Raw genomic sequence first — 27,807 nt, forward strand, 5'->3', positions numbered from 1 at the left:
TACACGCACTGTTTTTATTCTGTTCCAAGATAAGAGATAGATCAGTAGCCCGTCTGGTGTACAGATTCATTTATTTGTGACTGTGATACTTGAAAGCCAATAATTTCCTTCTTTTATCTCCTGCATTTGCGAAATTAATTTTTTTATCTGATATCAAACAATGAGAGATTGCTTAACATTTAAATTAATAGTAAATTGGAATGAGTGATATTATCATGATCCTGTCTTTTTGTTCTCTCCTGGAAATATGTGGTGTTTTTAAGACAGCAAAGGATCAGTACTTCTTTAAGAATAAGCAGGCCTCACGAGTTACTGAGGTGGTGTATTCTCGTTGCCTTGGATACTGCCATTCAGACACTGCGATTCAAAGGGTGCATTCTTGTTGCCTTGGATACAGCCACTTGGACTGATCATTAAGAGATACATTTGTTACAATTTAATTTGGAACTGGCTTATAGTGCAAACAGACTATTCTAACAGAGGACATCAACAGATAGCTGTGTGTTAGCACCTGAAAGAAGGGCTCTCAGCCCATTTCAACTGAAGAAAGAGAATAGAATTTAGTCTGTTTACTTATTATCTCAAAATTCTAAAAAAGTCAAGCCGAAACAGAGATCTCTGATAATTTAAACCAAAGGAAGGGAAGTTAGACTGTGACAATCTTTTATCCCTCAAAAGTTCTAAAGTCAGATTGGTTCTAATGAAAGTGCTTGCAAGTCGTTAATTGGTGAAATTCATCGCTGGAAAAGGAAAGCATCACTTACTGCTGGAATTAAACTACGGACTGTTCTACTGTTGAAGAACCCTTTTTCCCCATTGGATGACTGTGAGGACTTCAAGCGACATTCGACTGTAAATTTGCAAGGACTCCAATTTTTTCTATTTTAAATGTTGTCTAAGTCTTAGTAGTGTTTAAGAATTTAGTTTTTCTAATTAAACAGTTAATTCGTTGATTTAAAGACACCTGGTTTGGTTAGCCTCATTTAGGGGTTAATAGGTGGTACAATTTTGCTGGGTCTTTCTTTAATTTGGAAAGTTTTAAATGATATGTTAGGCGATCTGTGGAGGAATGGGATTGAATTAACTGTGTTTCGCCCACCACAATCAGAATCGTATATTTTGATTGAGGGCTTTGACTGGAGCGGTCGGTCGTAACAATATGGAAACTATTCATGTTTCTGAATCTTCCCATGATGTCTTGTAGCAGTGGAGACAGACAATGCACAACAGATTGGGCAGCACAGTGGCGCAGTGGTTAGCACCGCAGCCTCACAGCTCCAGCGACCCGGGTTCAATTCTGGGTACTGCCTGTGTGGAGTTTGCAAGTTCTCCCTGTGTCTGTGTGGGTTTCCTCCCACATGCCAAAGACTTGCAGGTTGATAGGTAAATTGGCCATTATAAATTGCCCCTAGTATAGGTAGGTGGTAGGGAAGTATAGGGACAGGTGGGGATGTGGTAGGAATATGGAATTCGTGTAGGATTAGTATAAATGGGTGGTTGATGGTCGGCACAGACTCGGTGGGCCGAAGGGCCTGTTTCAGTGCTGTATCTCTAAACTAAACTAAAACTAGATGTTTCACGGAAACCCGAGCTATAGAGAATCTAGAGCATGTTGAAGAGAGATTACAACATTCTTCTCACTCACTGCTATTTACTTAGCCTTTTGGTGACATCACTTTTTTACAAAAATACAAATATCAAAATATTCACATTATTCATAGGCAGAGTAACTGCAGCTCGGCAGACTCCAGTCAAATCACTCATTCCAAAAGCGTACCCAGCTCCACCCGCAGACTGATCATCACTTCCAATATGTACAGTCTATGTCCAGCCTGCTCTGTGAGGCAATACAAAATTTCAGTAAAGAATCACATTTTAAAAAGGCAGGAAAATAACTCTGGATGTTTTTTCCCCACACTTCAGTTTCCACGTGACACAAATCTGCAGTGAAACTCCCTCCCCGTCACCTCAGGAGAAATATCACTATTCCATTTACTTGTAACTTCTGCCCAAGATATTTTCTCGTCGCAGCTCCTTCCATAGTTTGTCCACTCATTCCCGAGGGTCTCAGCGTTTTTTGTAAAGGCAAGGCTTTAGCTGCAGTTGGGGGAGTTTATCTTTCTCCTGGGGAGACCGGCTCTTCTTGAAGTCAAATAGATAAAAGTAGCTATTCTCTGTGTCCTATAGGAAGGAGCAAGTCATACATCTGTGTAAACGTCACACAATGTAACATGGAGTTACTGACAGCCGCCTCACGCACTGAGGGTTCCAGAGATCCTCCCCTCACCAACTTCCCCCACCACCCCACCCCAAGACTGGAAAAATCCCCTACCCACCCCGAGGCTGGAGACACTCCCAGAGACCCTCTCCACCAGACTGGAGGCCCCCACTCACCCCCAGACCTGACACAAGAGCAGCAGATTTCCCCCTTGCTGACTGGGTGGAAATGCTTGCTTCAAACTCAGGCGTGAGCTGCTCATGATTCTGGCTTCAAACAAACACCAATATGGTGGAAAGTTCAGGAAACACGAGCAGTTTCAAGTGCCTGCTGTGTGAAAATCTGTGCACGCTTCCTGTCTACAAACCTTCACTTCCAGTTTTGTGTTTTGGTCACATTTTTGTGTCGACTTTTTCTGTTAAATATTACGTCAACACTTATAAAGGGAAGCTGGCACACAGCTGTTATTCCATCTCCTCGAGTGCTGATACTGTCGGACTTCAGTCCAGCTCCTCAGCTTGTACACACATCAGCCACTCTGCTCCCTTCTCAAATCCAGTTTTTAAAAAAAAAATTCTTTCATGGGTGACTGTCACTGGCTAGGCCAGCATTTATTGCCCATCCCCAATTGCCCTTGAGGTGGTGGTGGTGGTGGTGAGCTGCCTTCTTGAACCACTGCAGTCCATGTGGTGTGACTACACGCACAGTGCTGTTAGGGAGGGAGCTCCAGGATTTTGACCCAGCGACAGTGAAGGAACAGCGATACAGTTCCAAGTCAGGATGGTGTGTGACTTGGAGGGGAAGTTACAGGTGGTGGTGTTCCCATGCATCTGCTGCCCTTGTCCTTTTCGGTAGTGGAGATCGCAGGTTTGGAAGGTGTGTCACAGGGGTCTTGGTGAGTTGCTGCAGTGCATCTTGTAGATGTTACACATTGCTGCCACTGTGCGTCAGCGGTGGAGAGAGTGAATATTGAAGGTGGTGCATGGGGTGCTGACAGAGCAGGTTGCTTTGTCCTGGATTTTGTCAAGTTTCTTGAATGTTGTCGAATGCTGCACCCATCCAGGCAAGTGGAGAGTATTCCATCACACTCCTGACTTATGCCTTGTAGGTGGACAGGCTTTGGGGAGTCAGGAGAGTTACTTGCCACAGAATTCCCAGCCTCTGACCTGCTTTTGTAGCCACAGCATTTATGTGGCTGCTCCAGTTCAGTTTCTGGTCAATGGTAACCCCCCAGGATGTTGATGGTGGGGGATTCAGCGAAGGTAATGCCGTTGAATGTCAAGGGGAGATGGTTAGATTCTCTCTTGTTGGAGATCGTCATTACCTGGCACTTGAGGCGTAAATGTTACTTGCCACTCACCAGCCCAAGACCTGGTATTGTCCAGGTCTTGCTGCTTGCGGGCACAGGCGGAGGAGTCTCAAATGGTGAACACTGTGCAATCATCAGCAAACATCCCCACTTCTGACCTTATGATGGAGGGAAGGTCATTGATGAAGCAGCTGAAGATGGTTGGGCCAAGGACACTACCCTGAGGAACTCCTGCAGTCATGTCCTGGGACTGAGATGATTGACTTCCAACAACCACAACCATCTTCCTTTGTGCTAGGTATGACTCCAACCAGCAGAGTTTTTCCCGATTCCCACTGACTCCGGTTTTGCTTGGGCTCCTTGATGCCATACTCGGTGAAATGCTGCCTTGATGTCAAGGGCAGTCACTCTACCTCACCTCTTGAGTTCAGCTCTTTTGTCCCTGTTTGGACCAAGGCTGTAATGAGGTCAGGAGCTGAGTGACCCTGGCGGAACCCAAACTGAGCATCACTGAGCAGGATATTGCTGCTTAAGTGGCACTTCACAGCACTGTCGACGACACCTTCCATCACTTTGCTGATGAGAGACCTCACTTATGGGGTGGTAATTGGCCTGATTAGATTTGTCCCGCATTTTGTGGACAGGACATACCCGGGCAATTTTCCACATTGTCGGGTAGATGCCAGTGTGTAGCTGGACGACAGCAGCTTGGCTCGGGGCGTGGCTAGTTGTGCCGCACAAGCCTGCAGTACTATAGCTGGGATGTTTTCAGGGCCCACAGTCTTTGGAGTATTCAGTACTGTCAGCCATTTCTGATATCACGTGGAGTGAATCAGATTAGCTGAAGACTGGCATCTGTGATGCTGGGACACCTCAAGAGGAAGCCGATTCTTCTGGCTGAAGATGATTGCACTGATTTGCCAGGCTCCCCATTATTGAGGATGGGGATATTCGTGGAGCTTCCACCTCCTGTAAGTTGTTTAATTGTCGACCACCATTCATGACAGGATGTGGCAGGACTGAAGAGCTTTGACTGATCTGTTAGTTGTGGGATCGCTTCGCTCAGTCGACTGCATGCTGCTTATGGTGTTTAGCATGTAGCTTCACCAGGTTCACATCCTCCCCCCCCCACTCTCCTCCTTCCCGCCACCCACCCTCTCCACCCCCAACATTTCCTCCCCCCCACCACTCATCCCATCACTCTCCTCCTCCCTCCACTCGCCTCCTCCTCCTCCCTCCCCCCCACTCGCCACCCCCTGCTCCTCCCTCCCCCACTCATCTCCTCCTCCCTCCTTCCCCCAACTCATCATCTCCTCCCCCCACTCTTACCCCCACACTCTTCCACCCCCCAACCAGTCAGCCCCACTCGCCTCCCCCCCAACCACTCTTTCCCCCCCTCTCCCTACTCGCCTCTCCCCCTCCCCTACTTGCCTCCTCCCCCCACTCGCCCCCTCCCACCCTCGCCTCATCCCACCCTCCCCCCCCACTCGCCTCTCCCCCCCCCCCCCCCACTCGCCTCCTCCCACCCTCCCCCCCCCCACTCGCCTCTCCCCCCCCCCACTCGCCTCCTCCCACCCTCCCCCCCCCCACTCGCCTCCTCCCACCCTCCCCCCCACCACTCGCCTCCTCCCACCCTCTCCCCCCCCCACTCACCTCCTCCCACCCTCTCCCCCCCCCACTCGTCTCCTCCCACCCTCTCCCCCCCCCCACTCGCCTCCTCCCACCCTCTCCCCCCCCCCACTCGCCTCCTCCCACCCTCTCCCCCCCCCCACTCGCCTCCTCCCACCCTCTCTCCCCCCCCCACTCGCCTCCTCCCACCCTCTCTCCCCCCCACTCGCCTCCTCCCACCCTCTCTCCCCCCCACTCGCCTCCTCCCACCCTCTCTCCCCCCCCCCACTCGCCTCCTCCCACCCTCTCTCCCCCCCCACTCGCCTCCTCCCACCCTCTCTCCCCCCCCCACTCGCCTCCTCCCACCCTCTCTCCCCCCCCCCACTCGCCTCCTCCCCACCCTCTCGCCTCCTCCCCACCCTCTCTCCCCCCCCCACTCGCCTCCTCCCCACCCTCTCGCCTCCTCCCCACCCGCCTCCTCTCGCCTCCTCCCCACCCTCTCTCCCCCCCCCACTCGCCTCCTCTCGCCTCCTCCCCACCCTCTCGCCTCCTCCCACCCCCTCTCGCCTCCTCCCACCCCCTCTCGCCTCCTCCCACCCCCTCTCGCCTCCTCCCACCCCCTCTCGCCTCCTCCCACCCCCTCTCGCCTCCTCCCACCCCCTCTCGCCTCCTCCCACCCCCTCTCGCCTCCTCCCACCCCCTCTCGCCTCCTCCCACCCCCTCTCGCCTCCTCCCACCCCCTCTCGCCTCCTCCCACCCCCTCTCGCCTCCTCCCACCCCCTCTCGCCTCCTCCCACCCCCTCTCGCCTCCTCCCACCCCCTCTCGCCTCCTCCCACCCCCTCGCCTCCTCCCACCCTCTCGCCTCCTCCCACCCTCTCGCCTCCTCCCACCCTCTCGCCTCCTCCCACCCCCTCTCACCCTCTACCCCCCCCACTCGCCTCCTCTCACCCTCTACCCCCCCCACTCGCCTCCTCCCACCCTCTCCCCCCCCCACTCGCCTCCTCCCACCCTCTCCCCCCACACTCGCCTCCTCCCACCCTCTCTCCCCCCACACTCGCCTCCTCCCACCCTCTCTCCCCCCACACTCGCCTCCTCCCACCCTCTCTCCCCCCACACTCGCCTCCTCCCACCCTCTCTCCCCCCCCACTCTCTCCCCCCCCACTCGCCTCCTCCCACCCTCTCCCCCCCCCACTCGCCTCCTCCCACCCTCTCCCCCCCCACTCGCCTCCTCCCACCCTCTCCCCCCCCACTCGCCTCCTCCCACCCTCTCCCCCCCCACTCGCCTCCTCCCACCCTCTCCCCCCCCACTCGCCTCCTCCCACCCTCTCTCCCCCCCCACTCGCCTCTCTCCCCCCCCACTCGCCTCCTCCCACCCTCTCTCCCCCCCCACTCGCCCCCTCCCACCCCCCCCACTAGCCTCCTCCTCCCCCCCCCCACTCGCCCCCCACTCCCCACCCTCCTTCTCATTTTGCAGCCTTCATCCTTTCCACACCTCCCCCTGCTTACCCACCCCCTCCTCTACCCCTGCCTTACCTCACCCTCCAACTCTGACTTCAGCAAGTATCCTGTTAGGCTGGGCTGCTGGCCTGCAAATTCCACAGGACTGCCCATGATTAATTCCCATGCGTTAGCCAATCAGGACAGAATGCCTGACATCTGACTGGGGACTAAACTGGGTCCGAGGCCCTGGTCCAATTAATCCAACCTTCAATCCCAGTGACTCTGAACTCCAAACCTGGCTATGACACCCCATGTGCAAAGCCCGGGAGATCAGTCAGTAGATATAAGATTTCCTTCCAACAATCTCCGCTCACTCCAGTGACCACACTTATGGGGAGAAGCCCAATTCCACAGATATTGTTCATCCTTTTTTCTCATTCCCTTTTCTTCACACATCCCCTTACCCCCAACCTCACAAATTAAAATAAATTGTAGATTTAAACATTACCTTTGAAATCATCTTGAAGCCGAGAGATCCCAGGACGTTGGTGAAATTCCGAACATCTCCAAATCTGCTGGCCACTTCAGCAATCTTCAGAATTCCCCTGTCAAACAGCGTGACACAAGAAGAGTCAAGTCTTGCACCAACTCTGACCCTCTCGCGCAGCCATGTCAGTCCTAGATCATTCTCAAAAACCTGCTCCAGGTCACTCTTGCTATTCTCCCCCGCTGTCCAATCACACTCGTCCGCTCACCTCTCCACCCCTCTGTCACACTTTCCCTGTCCCCCATACCCTCCCATCCCCCTGGGTCACTTTCAGCTGCTCTACTTAATGGCCTGGCTCTGATTTTAAGGTTATATCTCCTCGCTCTAGATTCCCCCTCACCAGCGAGGAAAGTCTCTCTCTATCTAATTTTTATTTCTTTTTTATTTAGAGATACAGCACTGAAACAGGCCCTTCAGCCCACCGAGCCTGTGCCAACCAAGAACCATCCATTTATACTAACCCTACAGTAATCCCATATTCCCTACCACCTACCTACACTAGGGGCAATTTACAATGGCCAATTTACCTATCACCTGAAAGTCTTTGGAGGTGGGAGGAAACTGGAGCACCCGCGGAAACCCACACGGTCACAGGGAGAACTTGCAAACTCCACACAGGCAGTACCCAGAATTGAACCCAGGTCCCTGGAGCTGTGAGGCTGAGGTGCTAACCACTGCACCACTGTGCCACCCAAATCTATCAACCCCTTCCAAAAATCATAAAATAGCTCAAATCAACCCATAACCTTCTAGATACAAAGCTAGTTTGTGCAAATTTGTCTCAATCTAATCCTCCGAGTACTGCTAACATTCTGGCCTGTTGAGCTCCATCACTGCTATTCCATTTACTGATCACACCAGCAGTTTACTCAACATCAGCAAACTCACTTGTGATTGGTCAGAATGAGGCTCAGCGCCTTCAACGGGTGGTTTGAGGAACAGTGTGAGGAGCAACTGAGGATTGCCAGCTTCCTGCTGAGGTTCTAGATTTGAGCCCAGGGCCTCGATCTCTAGTCCTTTCCTCCACCCAGCTAAATCACTTCCCAGGAAGGCAATTAGAATAAAAGGCATCATAGTTCATCCAGAGAAACTCCTCCTCTTTATAGTTTTCCCTTATTTATTCAGGAGATGAAATTCCGCGGGTTGCTACAGATTGTACCTGCTCTGTTGCTGTAGGATTGCTGTCTTTATTCCATGTCTATCCTCTGTTGCTTTGCTCAGTATCTCACACCAGCCCTGAAGCAATGATACTGGTTTTCCTTTCCTGGGACAGGTTCCATTCCCCACTATTCTTCCCATACAGAGCACCATTCACTAACTGAGAACCTGGTCCTGGGTCTCTGCCAAAGCTACTCTGAACCCAAACCTCTTACATTATAACAGTGACTACACTTCAAAACAAAGTATTTCATTGGCTGTAAAGCCCTTTGGGCTGTCCTGAGGTTGTGCACAACATTATAAAAATACAAGTTCTTTATGGAGGTGCACATGAGCGCTTTTGGGGGAGGGATTGGGAAGGTATAGGTGAGTCCAAGGAACTTATGTTCAATGAAATAGACTAATAATGTGACCAACAGCCCTTACCCCAGTTTGAGGACTCGACTGGCCTCTGCCAGGAAATCCAGGAGGTTGGTCCCCATCAGTGAAAGACAGAAGACCACAATATCAACCGACTCAACAGAGAGGGGAACCTATAGGAGCATAAGCAAACACAGCAAGATGTAAAAAGGAGCATCAGTTCCTGTGAATATCATCTCATAGGACAATAGAATACTACAGCACAGAAGGAGGCCATTCAGCCCATTGAGTCTTTGGAACAGCAATCCAGTTAGTCCCACTCCCCTGCTCTTTCTCCAAATCCCTGCAATTTTTTCTCCATGTTTTTTTATTCATGAACCAGATGTGGGCATTGTTGGCAAGACCATTTATTGCCCATCCCTAACTGTCCTCAAGAAGGCAGTAAGCCACCTTTTGAATACAACTGAATGGTTTCCTCGGCCATTTCAGAGGACAATTAAGAGTCACCACATTGCTCCGGGTCTGGATTGACATATAGGTCAGACTGGGTAAGGACGGTAGATTTCCTTCCCTAAAGGACATTAGTGAACCAGATGGTTTTTTTTAATGACAATCTGGTAGTTTCACGGTCACCATTACTGAGACTAGATTTATTCCAGATTTATTTAATTGAACTTAATTTCCCCAGCTGCTGAGGTGGGACTTGAACTCATGCTTTCAGAGCATGAATCCAGGGCTCTGGTTTACTAATCCCATTACAAAGCCACTATTCTACTGTACCCCTATTTATCAAATTCCCTTTTGAAAGCTACTCTTGAATCTGTATCCACCACACACTTAGGCAGTGCATTGCAAATCCTAACCACTCAGTGCATAAAAAGGTCTTTCCTCATGTCGCCTTTGGTTCTTTTGCCAAACACATTAAATCGGTGTCCTCTGGTTTCGACCCTTCAGCCATTGACAGCTATTTCCTTTTAGCCTTCTCTGCTCGAAGGAGAACCACCCAGTTTCTCCAGTCTTTCCACCTAACTGTAATTGCTCATCCCTGGAAACATTCTAGCAAATCTCCTCTGCACAGTTTCCAATGCCTTCACATCCTTCTGAAAGTGCAGTGCCCAGAATTGGACACAATACTCCAGCTGGGGTCAAACTACTGTTGTATAAAGGTTCAGCATAACTTCCTAGCTTTTGTACTCTATGCCTCTATTTATAAATGGCATGATCCCATGTACTTTATTAACTGCTTTGTTAATTTGTCCTGCCACCTTAGAGATTTGTGCACAAACACCCTCAGGACTCTCTGTTCCAGCACCCATGTTCTACCATTTAGCTTGTATTGTCTCTCCTCATTCTTCTCACTAAAATTTATCACCTCACATTTTTCTCTGTTGAAAATCATCTGTAATATGTCCACTCATTCCACCAGCCTCTCTGTCCTTTTGAAGTCTGTTACAATCTTCCTCACTGTTTACTATTCTAAGTTTTGCACATCTGCAAGACCATGTCATTAATGTATATCAAAAACAGCAGTGCTGATAATTGGGGAACTCCACCGTGTACCTCCCTCCAGTCCGAGTAACAGTCATTCACCACAACTCTGTTTTCTATTCTTTAGCCAATTCTGTATCCAGGCTGCTGCTGCCTCATTTATCCCGTGAGCTTCAATTTTCCTGTGTCTATTATGTGATATTTTAACAAACGCCTTTTGAAAGTCCATATACACATCAATCACACTGCCCTCATCCACCCTCTTAGCTCATCCAAAAACTCAATCCAGTTAGTCAAACACAATTTCCCCGAACAAATCTGTGCTGCCTCTCCATTATTACCCCATGCTTGCCCAAGTTGCTGATAGATTCCCCACCAAGATTAAAGTACCTAACCTGTAATTGCCAGGTTTATCCTTCTCCCATTTTTGAACAAAGGTATAACATTTGCAATCCTCCTGTGCTTCAGTGAACCAACAGCCCAGAAACTCCTTCCATTACTCAGTGAGAAAATGACCAGCCCGCCGGGAGTGGGGGAGCACCGCCCAGGGTGGGGGACAGCCCGCCGGGAGTGGGGGAGCACCGCCCAGGGTGGGGGACAGCCCGCCGGGAGTGGGGGAGCACCGCCCAGGGTGGGGGACAGCCCGCCAGGAGTGGGGGAACACCGCCCAGGGTGGGGGACAGCCCGCCGGGAGTGGGGGACAGCCCGCCGGGAGTGGGGGAACACCGCCCAGGGTGGGGGAACACCGCCCAGGGTGGGGGACAGCCTGCGGGGAGTGGGGGACAGCCTGCGGGGAGTGGGGGAACACCGCCCAGGGTGGGGGACAGCCTGCCGGGAGTGGGGGAACACCGCCCAGGGTGGGGGACAGCCTGCCGGGAGTGGGGGAACACTGCCCAGGGTGGGGGACAGCCCGCCGGGAGTGGGGGAGCACCGCCCAGGGTGGGGGACAGCCTGCGGGGAGTGGGGGAACACTGCCCAGGGTGGGGGACAGCCTGCGGGGAGTGGGGGAGCACTGCCCAGGGTGGGGGACAGCCCGCCGGGAGTGGGGGAGCACCGCCCAGGGTGGGGGACAGCCTGCCAGGAGTGGGGGAACACTGCCCAGGGTGGGGGACAGCCCGCCGGGAGTGGGGGAGCACCACCCAGGGTGGGGGACAGCCTGCGGGGAGTGGGGGAACACTGCCCAGGGTGGGGGACAGCCTGCGGGGAGTGGGGGGAACAACGCCCAGGGTAGGGGACAGCCCAGACCAGTGTGGGACTGAGTCCCGCACTGACAGTCAGTCAGTATGTGCCTGGTTAACTGGAAGATGAGTTGGGGAGTGCTACAATTCACCTCAGAATCCTCAGTAAGGGTGAGGCACATAAATAGCCAGGTTACTATTTCTCATCATTCCCAAAAAACATGTGGCTGAAGGCCAAGGGGGGAAAGGATGGTGTTTATGCTACTCTTCGACAGCGAATAGCCTGTTAGTATTCAATGTCCAGCTCACACAACCAATCGTCACTTGGGGTGGGAACTTGAGACTCACTGCCCTGGGTCCTAAAGCCCACCCATAGACTACTGCAGCTGCCAAAGAAAAGTGCAATTGGAGAAACATAATGTAATAAAAAGATAATGTTACTCTGGTAACCAGTTGTGCCTTATGTTAGAGATTTTTCCATTGCTAACCACATCCTGATCACAAAGACTGAGCTTTCCCGTCCCAGCAACACATGCAGGGTGAAGACAGTCTGAGCACTCAGTGTGCTCCTAATTTCCCCTCTCCCTCCACTTCCGGTTTGTTTCCGATTCCCCTCTCCCTCTGCTTCCAATTTGTTTCTGATATTCCCGCTCCTTCCAGTCCCAGTGTGCTCCTGATTTCCCCTCTCCCTCTGGTCCTGGTTTCTTCCGGATTTCCCCTCTCCCTCCACTTCCAGTTTGTTCCCGATACCCCTCTCCCTCCGGTCCCAGTGTTCTCCTGATTTTCTCTATCCCTCAGCTCACAGTTATGTGTTGCTGCGACGGGAAAGGTCAGTCTTTGTGGTCAGGATGTGGTTAGCAATGGAAAAATCTCCAACTTATGGCACAACTGGTTACCGGGGAAATCAGGAGCACACCAGGACCAGTGGGAGAAGGGAATCAGGAACAAACCAGAAGCGGAGAGTGAGGGGAAATCATGAGCACACCAGGACCAGAGGGAAGCGGGAATCAGTGACAAAGTGGGACCCCTACCACCACATCCCAACCCCACCGCCGTGCCACTACCTCTGGGAAAATCCCATCTCAGAGGAGAGGTGGGCAGGGTCTCAGGCACAGCCCATGTTCGAGAGCAATCATAGAAAAATTATGGCACAGAAGTAGGCCATTCATTGCATCAAGTCAATGCCGGTGATGTGTAGAGCAATCCAATCAGTCCTATTACCCCACCCTATCCCCATAGGCCTGCACGTTTATTCCCCTCAAGTGGGCATCCACTACTCTTATAGGCAGCGAGTTCCAGGCCATTACCAGTCGCTGCATAAAAAAGGTCTTCTTCACATCCCCCCTGCATTTCCTGCCCTAAACCTTAAAATGGTGTCCCTTAGTCCTTGTACTATCAACTACTGGGAACAGTTTTTTCTTTTACACAAGGTAGACAATCTGTCAGAATCTTGTACGCTTCTATCAAATCTCGCCTCAATCTCCTTTGCTCCAAGGAGACAACTCCAGCATCTCCAACCTAACCTTGTAGCTCAATTCCCTCATCCCTGGAACCATTCTCCTCTGCACCCTCTCAAGGACACTCACATCCTTCCTAAATTGTGGTAACCAGAATTGGATACCATACTCTAGTTGGATCCTAACCAGAGCTTTATAAAGGTTCAGCATAACTTCCCTGCTTTTGTACTCAATGCCTCTATTTATGAATCCCAAGATCCCATATACTTTACTAACCACTCTCTCAATATGTCCTGCCACCTTCAAATATCGATGTATATGCACCCCCAGGTCCCTCTGTTCCTGCACACTCTTTAGAACTGTGTCGTTAAGTATATATTGCTTCTCCCTATTCCTTCTGCCAAAATGCATCACCTCATGCTTGTCTGTATTAAATTCCATCCGTCACTCGTCTGCCCATTCTGCTAGCCTATCTATGTTGGTTATCACCTCCAAGTTCGGTGACATCAACAAATTTTGAAATTTTACTCTATATTCAAGTCATTTATAGACATTAAAATAAAAGCAGTGGTCCCAGCACTGACCCTTAGGGAACACCACTGTCTAAAATCCTCCAGTCTGAACAAGTATTTACCATGACTCGCTGTTTTGTATCCTGAAACCAATTTTTTTAAAAATCCATTTGGACACTGACCCTCCTAATCCATGATCCTCAATTTTGTTAACTAGCCTTTTATGTGGTACTTTGTCAAAGGCTCTCTTAAAATCCATATAGACAACATCCACCGCATTCCCTTCATCAACCTTCTCTATTACTTCATCATGCTGGTTCTCATTAATTAACTAAAACCTCTCAAAGTGCCTGTTGATTTTTTCCGATTATTGTTTCTAAAACAATAACTACTGATATTAAACTGACCAGCTTGAAGTTATTAGGAATGCTCTTACACCCTTTCTTGAATAAGTGTGTCACATTAACCACTCTGCAACCCTCTGGAACCTTCCCGGGTATCTAGGGAAGATTGAAAGAATTCTGCTGTCTCCACTCCCACTTCCTTTCGGTAGATGGTACTCCCAGGCTCTGATAAGCAGAACTAGCACCACCAATACTTACACTCGCCATGTCACACACAGTCACGTGTTCAGTCAGCGCCACCAAGTCAAACGAGTAAACCTTGTTGCTCACGCTCCGAGCGATTTTACAGTCACCACAACCAAAATCAGCCACAACGGCAGAGGACGGTCTGTGAGAGCATTTAAAGGGAGGTTAGAGGTCAGCTGGACCTTCATCGAAACGACACATATAACTAAGTCCTCAACAATTTACACCAGGGACCGGCCGCTCAGTTCTGTGTGTAGCTTCCAATCTACATGAGAACACAAAATCCTGTTAAACCCCTTCCCGCTGTTCCCAGTGGTGGAGGGATACACACCTATTTGGTACTGAGCCAAACACATCTGAATGTCTCAGGTTTAATCCTAGGTCTGTGCTGAGCCAGGCTGGGGAAATAAGCCAGGGTTCCTGTGCGCCATCGCAATCCATCACCCCTGCTGGGAAACTACTGTGGATCCCACATGCAGGAAGGACTGATCTTGACTGTGATGTCCTTTCCCTCCTACAATGTTCAATGTCTTGCTGACACACTCTGCCTGCACATGAGCAATGAATACAGACAGTACTAGTTGATAGGTATCCCAGAGTCAGCCACATCTTAGTGAGTGTAGGTGATCAGTAAACCTCACTGTCTTACCATGTCCCCAGTCCCACCCCATATCAAGCATCCCAAACTTCCCACCATATCCCCACATTCCCCAATCCCCTTTGAATGCTGTCCAGGCTCTATTAATACTCTCCACTTTCTCTGAGAACTAAATCCACATCACTGAGTTTAGCAGAGGAACAGGAAGAGGCCATTCAGCCCCTCAAGCCTTAAGTATTGAAGTAAATAAATACGATCTGATAACCTTTACAGAGACATGGCTGCAGAATGACAAGGATTGGGTCCTCAATATTGAGGTGTATATAATATTCAAGAAGAATAGGAAGCTAGGTAAAGGTGGAGGGGTAACACTGTTAATCAAGAATGGCATTGGTCCAATTGTTAGCGATGACCTTGGTTCAGGAGATCAGGATGTAGAATCGGTTTGGGTGGAGATGAGGAATAGTAGGGGAAAGAAGTCACTGGTGAGAGTGGTCTACAGGCCCCCTAACAGTAACCACAATGTAGGACAAAGTATCCAAGAAGAAATATTGGGTGCTTCTGATAAAGGGCGGCAACAATCATGGGTGATTTTAATCTACATATAAGCTGGTTAAAATCAGATTGCCAATAGTAGCCTGGATGAGGAGTTCAAGGAATGCTTTCGAGATAGTTTCTTAGAGCAGCACGTTCTGGAAGCAACCAGAGAGCAGGTTATATTAGACTTGGTATTGTGTAATGTGACAGGATTAATTAATGACCTCAGAGTAAAGGCACCTCTAGGTAGCAGCGATCACAATATGATTGAATTTTACATCCAGTTTGAAAGAGAGAGGAGTGGGTCTAAGACTAGTATTTGAAACAAATAGGAGCAACTATGTGGGCATGAAAGCTGAACTAGCTGAAGTGAACTGGGTTACTTGGCTAGGTGATAGATCAATAGAGAAGCAGTGTCAGACATTTAAGGGATATTTCAGAAAACTCAGGATAAGTATATTCCTGCTATAAAGAAAAATTCTAAGGGGAGGACCCACCATCCATGGTTAACTAAAGTAGTTAAGGGAAGCATAAAACTTAAGGAAAAAGCATATAATTGTGCAAAGATGAGTGGCAGGTCAGAAGAATGGCACAGAATGACTAAAAGGTTAATCAGGAGAAAGAAATTAGAGGATGAGAGGAAGCTAGCTAGAAATGTAAAAAATGAATAGCAAGCGTTTCTACAGGTATGTAAAAAGGAAAAGAATAAGTAAAGTGAGTGTTGGTCCTCTAGAGAGTGAGAATGTGGAGTTAATAGTAGACAATAGGGAAATGGCAGAATGAAATGAGCAAATATTTTTGCTTCTGTCTTCACTATAGATGATACCAAAAACATTCCAGTAATAGCTGTAAATCAGGAGGTGGAAGGAAGAGAGGAACTTGGTGAAATTACAATCACCAGGGAGGCGGTACTGACCAAACCGATGGAGCTGTGGGCCGACAAGTCCCGGGGTCCTGATGGACTTCATCATAGGGTCTTAAAAGAAGTGGCTAATGTGGTAATAGATGTGTGGTGTTAATTTTTCAAAATTCGCTAGATTCTGGAAAGGTTCCATCAGACTGGAAAGTCGCAAATATAACCCCTCTATTCAAAGGGGGGGGGTGGGGGGGAAGGCAGAAAACAGGTAACTATAGGCCAGTTAGCTTGACGTTTGTCGCGGGGAAGGTGTCAGAATCGATCATTTAGGAGGCTATAGCTGGGCACTTAGAAAAACTCAAGGTAATCGGGAATAGTCAGCATGGTTGTGAAAGGGAAATCATGTTTAAACCAATTTACTGGGTTCTTTGAAGGAGTAACATGCGCTGTGGATAAAGGGGAGCCTGTTGATGTACTGTACTTGGATTTCCAGAGGGCATTTGACAAGGTGCCACATAAAAGGTTATTGCGCAAAGTAGGATCTCATGGTTTAGGGGGTAACATATTAGCATGGATAGAAAATTGGCTGGCTGTCAGAAAACTGAGAGTATGCATAAATGGGTCCTTTTCTGATTGGCAGGATGTGAGGAGTGGAGTCCCGCAGGGGTTTATGCTGGGGCCTCACCTTTTTTCAATTTATATCAATGATTTAGATGAGGGGAGGCATGGTAGCTAAATCTGCAGATGACACAAAGATAGGCAGAAAAGTATGTTGTGAAGAGGACATAAGGAAGTTGCAGACAGATATAGATAGGTTGAGCGAGTGGACAAAAATCTGGCAGATGGAGTATAATGTGGGAAAATGTGAAGTTGTTCACTTTGGCAGTAAGAATAAAAAAGCAGAGTATTACTCAAAACAGAGAATGACTGCAGAATTCCGAGGTGCAGAGGGATCTAGGGGTTCTAGTGCATGAGTCACAAAAGTATATACAGGTACAGCAAGTAATAAAGACGGCTAATAGAATGTTATCCTTTATTACCAGAGGAACTGAAAATAAAAGTAAGGATGTTATGTTTCAGTTATACAGGCATTGGTGAGACCACATCTCGAACACTGTGTGCAGTTTTGGTCTCCTTATTTAAGGAAGGATGTGAATGCGTTGGAGGTGGTTCAGAGGAGATTTACTAGATTGATATCTGGAATGAGCAGGTTGTCTTATGAGGAAAGGTTGGACAGACTGGGCTTGTTGTCACAGGAGTTTAGAAGAGTGAGGGGAAACTTGATTGAAGTGTATAAAATCCTGAACGGTCTTGACAGGGTGAACGTCGAGGGGATGTTTCCTCTTGTGCTTGAATCCAGAACTAGGGGGCACTGTTTGAAAATGAGAGGTCGCCCTTTTAGGACAGAGATGAGGAGAAATTTTCTCTCTCAGAGGTTTGTGAGACTTTGGAACTCTCTGCCTCAGAAGGTGGTGGAGGCGGGATCATTGAATATTAAGGCGGAGGTAGATAGATTCTTGTTAGGCAAAGGAATCCCCTTTCAGTGCAGCAGCTTTTTCGGGAGCAGCGTGTGAGCGAGTGAGCAGCTGGGAAAGTCAGTTTGAAAGTAAATTTAATTTCCTTTTGTTTTTCGGCGGAGGCCAGGGGGCTGCTGGGTAAGTAAAACACTATATATTTGGGCGGTTTCTGAACCCGAGACACCACACTTGTAGTGTCTCCCACCCGCCCTCCTCCTCTAACCAAAAAAAAAAGGACTCGGTGGGGTGTTTATAAGGTAAGGCTTTTTCGATTTCTCTGGTTTTATTGTGATTGGTAAAAACTTTTCGTTCCTTTTTCATTTAACTAAGTTTAAACTTAAGATTAAAAATGGCAGGAGATCTCAGACCCGTATCATGCTCCTCTTGCTCAATGTGGGAGCTCAGGGACATGGCTGATGACCCTGTCTCCTTCACGTGCAGGAAGTGTGCCCAGCTGCAGCTCTTGTTAGACCGCATGACGGCTCTCGAGCTGCGGATGGACTCACTTTGGAGCATGCGCGATGCTGAGGAGGTCGTGGATAGCACGTTTAGTGAACTGGTCACACCGCAGATTAGGATTGCTGAGGGAGAAAGGGAATGGGTGACCAAAAGGCAGAGAAAGAGCAGGAAGGCAGCGCAGGAGTCCCCTGCGGTCATCTCCCTCCAAAACAAGTATACCGTTTTGGATACTGTTGAGGGAGATGGCTCACCAGGGGAAGGCAGCAGTAGCCAGGTCCATGGCACCGTGGCTGGCTCTGCTGCTCAGAAGGGCGGGAAAAAGAGTGGAAGGGCTATAGTCGTAGGGGATTCGATTGTAAGGGGAGTAGACAGGCGGTTCTGTGGTCGAAAACGAGGCTCCCGAATGGTATGTTGCCTCCCAGGTGCACGGGTCAGGGATGTCTCAGATCGGCTGCAGAACATTCTAAAGGGGGAGGGTGAACAGCCAGTTGTCATTGTGCACATAGGCACTAATGATATAGGTAAAAAACGGGATGAGGTCCTACAAGCAGAGTTTAGGGAGTTAGGAGCCAAGTTAAAAAGTAGGACCTCAGAGGTAGTAATCTCAGGATTACTACCAGTGCCACGTGATAGTCAGAGTAAAAATGAAAGAATAGTCAGGATGAATGCGTGGCTTGAGAGATGGTGCAGGAAGGAGGGGTTCAGATTTTTGGGACATTGGGACCGGTTCTGGGGGAGGTGGGACTATTACAAATTGGACGGTCTACACCTGGGCCGGACTGGAACCAATGTCCTTGGAGGTGCTTTTGCTAACGCTGTTGGGGAGGGTTTAAACTAATGTGGCAGGGGGATGGGAACCAATTGAGGTCAGTTGACAGTGAGGAGGTAGTAACAAAAGCCTGTAAGAAACTAGATCATGAAGTCAGTGTGACTAAGGGGAAGAGCAGGCAGGGAGCAGATGATGAATATAAAGGGACTGGTGGTCTGAGGTGCATTTGTTTTAATGCAAGAAGTGTAGTTGGTAAGGCAGATGAACTTAGGGCTTGGATTAGTACCTGGGAGTATGATGTTATTGCTATTACTGAGACTTGGTTGAGGGAAGGGCATGATTGGCAACTAAATATCCCAGGATATTGATGCTTCAGGCGGGATAGAGAGGGAGGTAAAAGGGGTGGAGGAGTTGCATTACTGGTCAAAGAGGATATCACAGCTGTGCTGAAGGAGGGCACTATGGAGGACTCGAGCAGTGAGGCAATATGGACAGAACTCAGAAATAGGAAGGGTGCGGTAACAATGTTGGGGCTGTACTACAGGCCTCCCAACAGCGAGCGTGAGATAGAGGTACAAATATGTAAACAGATTATGGAAAGATGTAGGAGCAACAGGGTGGTGGTGATAGGAGATTTTAATTTTCCCAACATTGACTGGGATTCGCTTAATGTTAGAGGTCCAGATGGAGCAGAATTTGTAAGGAGCATCCAGGAGGGTTTTCTAGAGCAGTATGTAAATAGTCCAACTCGGGAAGGGGCCATACTGGACCTGGTGTTGGGGAATGAGCCCGGCCAGGTTGTTGAAGTTTCAGTAGGGGACTACTTTGGGAATAGTGATCACAATTCCGTAAGCTTTAAAATACTCATGGACAAAGACGAGAGTGGTCCTAAAGGAAGAGTGCTAAATTGGGGGAAGGCCAACTACACCAAAATTCGGCAGGAGCTGGGAAATGTAGATTGGGAGCAGCTGTTTGAAGGTAAATCCACATGTGATATGTGGGAGGCTTTTAAAGAGAGGTTGATTAGAGTGCAGGAGAGACATGTTCCTGTGAAAATGAGGGATAGAAATGGCAAGATTAGGGAACCATGGATGACAGGTGAAATTGTGAGACTAGCTAAGAGGAAAAAGGAAGCATACATAAGGTCTAGGCGGCTGATGAAAGACGAAGCTTTGAAAGAATATCGGGAATGTAGGACCAATCTGAAACGAGGAATTAAGAGGGCTAAAAGGGGTCATGAAATATCTTTAGCAAACAGGGTTAAGGAAAATCCCAAAGCCTTTTATTCATATATAAGGAGAAAGAGGGTAACTAGAGAAAGGATTGGCCCACTAAAGGACAAAGGAGGAATGTTATGCTTGGACTCAGAGAAAATGGGTGAGATTCTAAACGAGTACTTTGCATCGGTATTCACCGAGGAGAGGGACATGACGGATGTTGAGGTTAGGAACAGATGTTTGATTACTCTAGGTCAAGTCGGCATAAGGAGGGAGGAAGTGTTGGGTATTCTAAAGGGCATTAAGGTGGACAAGTCCCCAGGTCCGGATGGGATCTATCCCAGGTTACTGAGGGAAGCGAGAGAGGAAATAGCTGGGGCCTTAACAGATATCTTTGCAGCATCCTTAAACACGGGTGAGGTCCCGGAGGACTGGAGAATTGCTAATGTTGTCCCCTTGTTTAAGAAGGGTAGCAGGGATAATCCAGGAAATTATAGACCGGTAAGTCTGACGTCAGTGGTAGGGAAGCTGCTGGAGAAGATACTGAGGGATAGGATCTATTCCCATTTGGAAGAAAATGGGCTCATCAGTGATAGGCAACATGGTTTTGTGCAGGGAAGGTCATGTCTAACCAACTTAATAGAATTCTTTGAGGAAGTGACAAAGTTGATTGATGACGGAAGGGCTGTCGATGTCATATACATGGACTTCAGTAAGGCGTTTGATAAGGTTCCCCATGGCAGGCTGATGGAGAAAGTGAAGGCGCTTGGGGTCCAAGGTGTACTAGCTAGATGGATAAAGAACTGGCTGGGCAACAGGAGACAGAGAGTAGCAGTAGAAGGGAGTTTCTCAAAATGGAGACGTGTGACCAGTGGTGTTCCACAGGGATCCGTGCTGGGACCACTGTTGTTTGTGATATACATTAATGATTTGGAGGAAAGTATAGGTGGACTGATTAGCAAATTTGCAGACGACACTAAGATTGGTGGAGTAGCAGATAGTGAAGGGGACTGTCAGAGAATACAGCAGAATATAGATAGATTGGAGAGTTGGGCAGAGAAATGGCAGATGGAGTTCAATCAGGGCAAATGCGAGGTGATGCATTTTGGAAGATCCAATTCAAGAGTGAACTATACAGTAAATGGAAAAGTCCTGGGGAAAATTGATGTCCAGAGAGATTTGGGTGTTCAGGTCCACTGTTCCCTGAAGGTGGCAACGCAGGTAAATAGAGTGGTCAAGAAGGCATACGGCATGCTTTCCTTCATCGGACGGGGCATTGAGTACAAGAGTTGGCAGGTCATGTTACAGTTGTATAGGACTTTGGTTCGGCCACATTTGGAATACTGCGTACAGTTCTGGTCGCCACATTATCAAAAGGATGTGGATGCTTTGGAAAGGGGGCAGAGGAGGTTCACCAGGATGTTGCCTGGTATGGAGGGCGCTAGCTATGAAGAGAGGTTGAGTAGATTAGGATTATTTTCATTAGAAAGACGGAGGTTGAGGGGGGACCTGATTGAGGTGTACAAAATCATGAGAGGTATAGACAGGGTGGATAGCAAGAAGCTTTTTCCCAGAGTGGGGGTTTCAATTACTAGAGGACACGAGTTCAAAGTGAAAGGGGAAAAGTTTAGGGGGGATATGCGTGGAAAGTTCTTTACGCAGAGGGTGGTGGGCACCTGGAACGCATTGCCAGCGGAGGTGGTAGATGCGGGCACGATGGAGTCTTTTAAGATGTATCTAGACAGATACATGAATGGGCAGGAAGAAAAGAGATACAGAAGCTTAGAAAATAGGCGACATGTTTAGAGAGAGGATCTGGATCGGCGCAGGCTTGGAGGGCCGAAGGGCCTGTTCCTGTGCTGTAATTATCTTTGTTCTTTGAATCAAAGATTATCGGGGGGTAGATGGGAGCATGGAATTCGAGACAGAAACAGATAAGCCATGATCTTATTAAATGGCGGAGCAGGCTCGATGGGCTGAATGGTCTACTTCTGCTCCATGTTTGTATGGTCACCCTCCTCCTCTACCCACTCCAGCCCCTCTCCTTCCTCCCCTCCCACCCCTCTCCCTCCTCCCCATCCCGCTCCAGCCCCTCTCCCACCTTCGCTCCCCGCTCCAGCCCCTCTCCCTCCTTCCCTCCGCCCTGCTCCAGCCCTTCTCCCTCCTCTGCACTACCCTCCACCCCAGCATCCCAATCCCCCTTGGCCGCACCTATTTCTGATGTACTGAATGATGCGGTTAACCGGATTTTCGGGCCAGCGCTCTATCTGTGCCGTGAAGCCTCGGTGGTAAAGTTCAAAGGCGTTCTTGTCTTGTGTGAATAGCCTCTTAGCCTCTTTGCTGCTTGAGGTGTACAGCTGCTCATTGATGTAACGGAAGCGGGCAGATTTCAGGCGCTCTTCCATCTTGGTTCTCAGAGCTGCTGAGCGGTCAGTGGATGGGCTAAGGTGACCCAATTCGTTAACCCCCACAGTAGGTGGCGAGACTCTGGCCAGTGGACCAGGCATTCCTGGGATACAGTTCCTGCACTCAGCAATCATGGTCTCTTCACCTGGTCCTTTCCTCCTGGTCTTCTTGCTGTTTGACGCTGTCTCGCTCTTTTGGTTTTGACTCCTAGTTCTCTTGTTGTGGTTGATTGTTTTTCCAGTGCTGGTCTGAGAGACTGTCTTTGCCGTTGGTTCATTACCCTCTTCTCCCTGTATCTTCCTTCTTTTTATTTTAGGTTCACGTCTGTCTGGAACACTTTTCCCTTCATCCTGTTCAGGTACTGATTTTTTCAGAGTCCTGTCACATTCAATCCTCTCCTCCGCTGTCCCTCCACTCTCTGCTGGAGGGGTTTCTGTGGGTCGGAACTTGTTTTTGTTCCTCTGTTTGTTTTTCATTCTGTTCCTCCACTGCTTGCGGCTGAGGGTTCCCTGTCCCGGATTACTTTCCAGGCCACTTGCCTTCAGGATCTTGTGCCGAGGGGCTGAGGGCCCTTCCTTCAGCTCCATACTGCCAGCCTGTAAGTGCCCGATTTCCTTACATCCTGCCATTCTCCTCTGGTTTTCCTTTCCTGAGTCAGGCTGACCAGATGGTGATTTTAAAGAAGCTCCACTTCCCTTCCCCATATCCTGTTTAGACGGGCACACACCCACTGTCTCCTCACCCTCCCCCTTTCCTCGGGCCCTCCTCTTTTTCCTCTTGTTTTTCCCCCCAGTTTTCTTTGCTGTGCCACACTCAGGGTTGGACCGTGCTCCTCCTGGGTTCCAATCAGGCACTCCTGCCATAGAGAGAGCCCGCAGCGTTTGCAGAAGCCTCTGTTTCTTCTTCCCGCCAGGTGATTTAACATTCTGTGGATAATGAGAGTTACTGTCAGTGTCTGCCCTCAACATGTTGATTCTCAACACGATAAATCCAAGCTATAAGGAACATTGAAATAACTAGCCAATTAAAGACCACGGACCATCGAGTCCACCTTCTATCACCCTGGCAGTCACATGACAATGATAATGGAGTTGACCAATCACAGCGATTCATCTTGATCAATTAGTCGACAACATGCCCAGACATGAGGTGAGGAAAATCCACAGTGGTCGAGAGCTTTGGGAATCATGGGTCCAATGTCACCTGTTCCTCCCAAGCTCACTCCAATTACCACACGTCATGTCTCAAATTACTCAGACGCTGCGTCCCAAAATAAGAGGGGGGGGGACGGGGGGAGGGGCAGCAGCAGTCCAGAATAAGGGAGCAAAACCTTAAAATTACACCAGTCGTTTAGGAGTGATGTCAGGAAGCACTTCACACAAAGGGGAGAAAATCTGGAACTCCCCCCCCCCCCCCACCCCCAAAAGATTGTGGATGTTGAGGGTCAATTGGAGTTTTCAAGACTGAGACTGATACCTTTATCCAACAAAAACCATCAGGATATGAAGCAAAGTGAGATCAGCCACAAATAGAAGAGCTTCAAGTTCTGAATGGCCTCCTCCAGTGCTATGCTATTTTTCCTGACGCAAGGTTTCATCTCTTTTCCATTCTCAGCCCTCCCTGCATTCAACCCCCAGGAAGTATCTGTGCCAAGGAAAGAGTCACTCTCAGCCTCCCTCCTGGAGCACAGGACACTCTATGTGGAAACGAGTCCAGTCTATGACACAGCGTGCCAGCATCTGTTCACGTTTCAGGTCAAGGTACACATCAGTGCCCTGAAACATTAAATGTTTCTCTCTCCACAGACATTGCCAAGCCTGCTGAGTATTTCCAGCATTTTCTGTTTTTATGTGACATAGCACGCTGAGGAAAGATATCAGATTTTCAATGACTTCCCACTGTGCCTGAAGCAAGGGATTTCCCTACTCACCAGCTCAGCAATGCAGTGTGAAGACTTGTCAAAGACAGCTTTACTCAGAGCCCTGGCTTCTATATCATCGTTCCAATCCTCTTCGGCAAACATCTCTCCTCTGGAGCAGCTGGGAGCTGGAAGCAGAGCTGGACTTTCAGTAAGATCGACAAGCCAAGCAGGAAGGGGCAGCATTAGAGCCGAGGATTAGTGCTCCAAAACGCCCCGCCCCAATCCACCTCCTCCCCCAATCCACCCCCTGCAATAATATACCGCCCACTCTCTCCGCATCACTCCCTCTCTCTCATCCCCCCCACTCCCTCTCTTCCTCCCTCACCCCTTCTCTCTCTCTCCCCCCTCACCCCCTCTCCCCCATCACTCCCTCTCCCCCCCCCAACTCCCCCACACACTCTCTCCATCTCCATCTCCCCCACACACTCTCTCCATCTCCATCTCCCCCCCACTCACTCTCTCCATCTCCCCCCCCACTCACTCTCTCCATCTCCCCCCCCCACTCACTCTCTCCATCTCCCCCCCCCACTCACTCTCTCCATCTCCCCCCCCCACTCACTCTCTCCATCTCCCCCCCCCACTCACTCTCTCCATCTCCCCCCCCCCACTCACTCTCTCCATCTCCCCCCCCCACTCACTCTCTCCATCTCCCCCCCCCACTCACTCTCTCCATCTCCCCCCCCCACTCACTCTCTCCATCTCCCCCCCCCCACTCACTCTCTCCATCTCCCCCCCCCACTCACTCTCTCCATCTCCCCCCCCCACTCACTCTCTCCATCTCCCCCCCCCACTCACTCTCTCCATCTCCCCCCCCCCCACTCACTCTCTCCATCTCCCCCCCCCCCACTCACTCTCTCCATCTCCCCCCCCCACTCACTCTCTCCATCTCCCCCCCCCACTCACTCTCTCCATCTCCTCCCCCCCCCACTCACTCTCTCCATCTCCCCCCCCCCCCCACTCACTCTCTCCATCTCCCCCCCCCACTCACTCTCTCCATCTCCCCCCCCCCACTCACTCTCTCCATCTCCCCCCCCACTCACTCTCTCCATCTCCCCCTCCCTCACTCACTCACTCTCCCCCCCTCACTCACTCACTCTCCCCCCCTCACTCACTCACTCTCCCCCCTCACTCACTCACTCTCCCCCTCACTCACTCACTCTCCCCCCTCACTCACTCACTCTCCCCCCTCACTCACTCACTCTCCCCCCTCACTCACTCACTCTCCCCCCTCACTCACTCACTCTCCCCCCTCACTCACTCACACTCTCCCCCCTCACTCACTCACTCTCTCCCCCCTCACTCACTCACTCTCTCCCCCCTCACTCACTCACTCTCTCCCCCCTCACTCACTCACTCTCTCCCCCCTCACTCACACTCTCTCTCCCCCCTCACTCACACTCTCTCTCCCCCCTCACTCACACTCTCTCTCCCCCCTCACTCACACTCTCTCTCCCCCCTCACTCACACTCTCTCTCCCCCCTCACTCACACTCTCTCTCCCCCCTCACTCTCCTCCCCTCACTTCCTCCCCCCCACTCACTCTCTCTCCCTCCTCACTCACTCTCTCCCCCCCCTCACTCACTCACTCTCTCCCCCCCTCCCCCTTAATTCACTCACTCTCCCTCCCTCCCCTTCACTCACTCTCCCTCCCTCCCCTTCATAGAAACATAGAAAATAGGAGTAGGCCATTCGGCCATTCGAGCCTGCTCGCCATTCATTATGTTCATGGCTGATGATGCAACTCTCACTCGCCCGCCCTCCCTCTCCTTCACTCGCCCGCCCTCCCTCTCCTTCACTCGCCCTCCCTCCCTCTCCCTCACTCACTCGCCCTCCCTCCCTCTCCCTCACTCACTCGCCCTCCCTCCCCTCACTCACTCGCCCTCCCTCCCCTCACTCACTCGCCCTCCCTCTCCTTCACTCACTCACCCTCCCTCCCTCTCCCTCCCTCACCCTCCCTCCCTCGCCCTCCCTCCCTCGCCCTCCCTCCCTCGCCCTCCCTCCCTCGCCCTCCCTCCCTCGCCCTCCCTCCCTCGCCCTCCCTCCCTCTCCTTCACTCGCCCTCCTTCACTCGCCCTCCCTCCCTCCCTCTCCTTCCCTCCCTCTCCTTCACTCGCCCTCCCTCCCTCTCCTTCCCTCCCTCTCCTTCCCTCCCTCCCTCTCCTTCACTCGCCCTCCCTCCCTCTCCTTCACTCGCCCTCCCTCCCTCTCCTTCACTCGCCCTCACTCCCTCCCTCTCCTTCACTCGCCCTCACTCCCTCCCTCTCCTTCACTCGCCCTCACTCCCTCCCTCTCCTTCACTCGCCCTCCCTCCCTCTCCCTCACTCGCCCTCCCTCCCTCTCCCTCACTCACACGCCCTCCCTCCCCTCACTCACTCGCCCTCCCCCCTCACTCACTCACCCTCCCCCCTCACTCACTCACCCTCCCTCTCCTTCACTCACTCACCCTCCCTCCCTCTCCCTCCCTCTCCCTCCCTCCCTCACCCTCCCTCCCTCACCCTCCCTCACTCACCCTCCCTCACTCACCCTCCCTCACTCTCACTCGCCCTCCCTCCCTCTCCTTCCCTCCCTCTCCCTCCCTCTCCTTCACTCGCCCTCCCTCCCTCTCCTTCACTCCCTCTCCTTCCCTCCCTCTCCCTCCACCTCCCTCCCTCTCCTTCACTCGCCCTCCCTCCCCCTCCCTCTCCTTCACTCGCCCGCCCTCCCTCTCCTTCACTCGCCCTCCCTCCCTCTCCTTCACTCGCCCTCCCTCCCTCTCCTTCCCTCGCCCTCCCTCCCTCTCCTTCCCTCGCCCTCCCTCCCCCTCCCTCTCCTTCACTCGCCCGCCCTCCCTCTCCTTCACTCGCCCTCCCTCCCTCTCCTTCACTCGCCCTCCCTCCCTCTCCTTCACTCGCCCTCACTCCCTCCCTCTCCTTCACTCGCCCTCACTCCCTCCCTCTCCTTCACTCGCCCTCACTCCCTCCCTCTCCTTCACTCGCCCTCCCTCACTCACCCTCCCTCCCTCTCCCTCACTCACTCGCCCTCCCTCCCCTCACTCACTCGCCCTCCCCCCCTCACTCACTCACCCTCCCCCCTCACTCACTCACCCTCCCTCTCCTTCACTCACTCACCCTCCCTCACTCACCCTCCCTCACTCACCCTCCCTCTCACTCGCCCTCCCTCCCTCTCCTTCCCTCCCTCTCCTTCACTCGCCCTCCCTCCCTCTCCTTCACTCCCTCTCCTTCCCTCCCTCTCCTTCACTCGCCCTCCCTCCACCTCCCTCCCTCTCCTTCACTCGCCCGCCCTCCCTCTCCTTCCCTCCCCCCCTCTCCTTCACTCACCCTCTCCTTCACTCGCCCTCCCTCCCTCTCCTTCACTCGCCCTCACTCCCTCCCTCTCCCTCACCCACCCTCACTCACCCACCCTCCCTCTCCTTCACTCGCCCTCCCTCCCTCTCCTTCACTCGCCCTCCCTCCCTCTCCTTCACTCGCCCTCACTCACCCTCCCTCCCTCTCCCTCCCTCACTCACCCTCCCTCACTCACCCTCCCTCCCCCTCCCTCCCTCCCCCTCACTCCCTCTCCCTCACTCACCCTCCCACTCACTCACTGACCTGAGCTCCGGCTCCTGATTCAGTCGGTAAAATCTCGGAAACAGCAAAAGGCCTTGCAACAAACCTGGTCCCCGC

The 27,807-nt window shown here is 51.1% G+C and overlaps 1 protein-coding gene across 3 annotated transcripts; it reads right to left on the reverse strand.

Moving 5' to 3' along the window:
* On the reverse strand, window positions 1-27,807 carry LOC137371072 (uncharacterized). 3 transcript variants are annotated; one of them, XM_068032973.1, is made up of 7 exons: window positions 27,733-27,807; window positions 24,156-24,271; window positions 22,031-23,151; window positions 13,879-14,008; window positions 8,708-8,814; window positions 7,085-7,181; window positions 1-2,181 (listed from the first exon to the last, which is right to left on the reverse strand). In XM_068032973.1, the coding sequence occupies exons 2-7, from the start codon at window positions 24,246-24,248 to the stop codon at window positions 2,068-2,070; spliced, it is 1,662 nt and encodes a 553-aa protein (XP_067889074.1). In that variant the 5' UTR covers window positions 24,249-24,271; window positions 27,733-27,807; the 3' UTR covers window positions 1-2,067. The 3 variants fall into 3 exon arrangements, with proteins under 3 accessions (XP_067889074.1, XP_067889075.1, XP_067889073.1); XM_068032974.1 differs by having other exon boundaries at window positions 24,156-24,283; window positions 27,733-27,799; XM_068032972.1 differs by lacking the exon at window positions 27,733-27,807 and having other exon boundaries at window positions 24,156-24,360.

Source organism: Heterodontus francisci, chromosome 6 (genome assembly GCF_036365525.1).
Source record: "Heterodontus francisci isolate sHetFra1 chromosome 6, sHetFra1.hap1, whole genome shotgun sequence".
NCBI lineage: Eukaryota > Metazoa > Chordata > Chondrichthyes > Heterodontiformes > Heterodontidae > Heterodontus > Heterodontus francisci.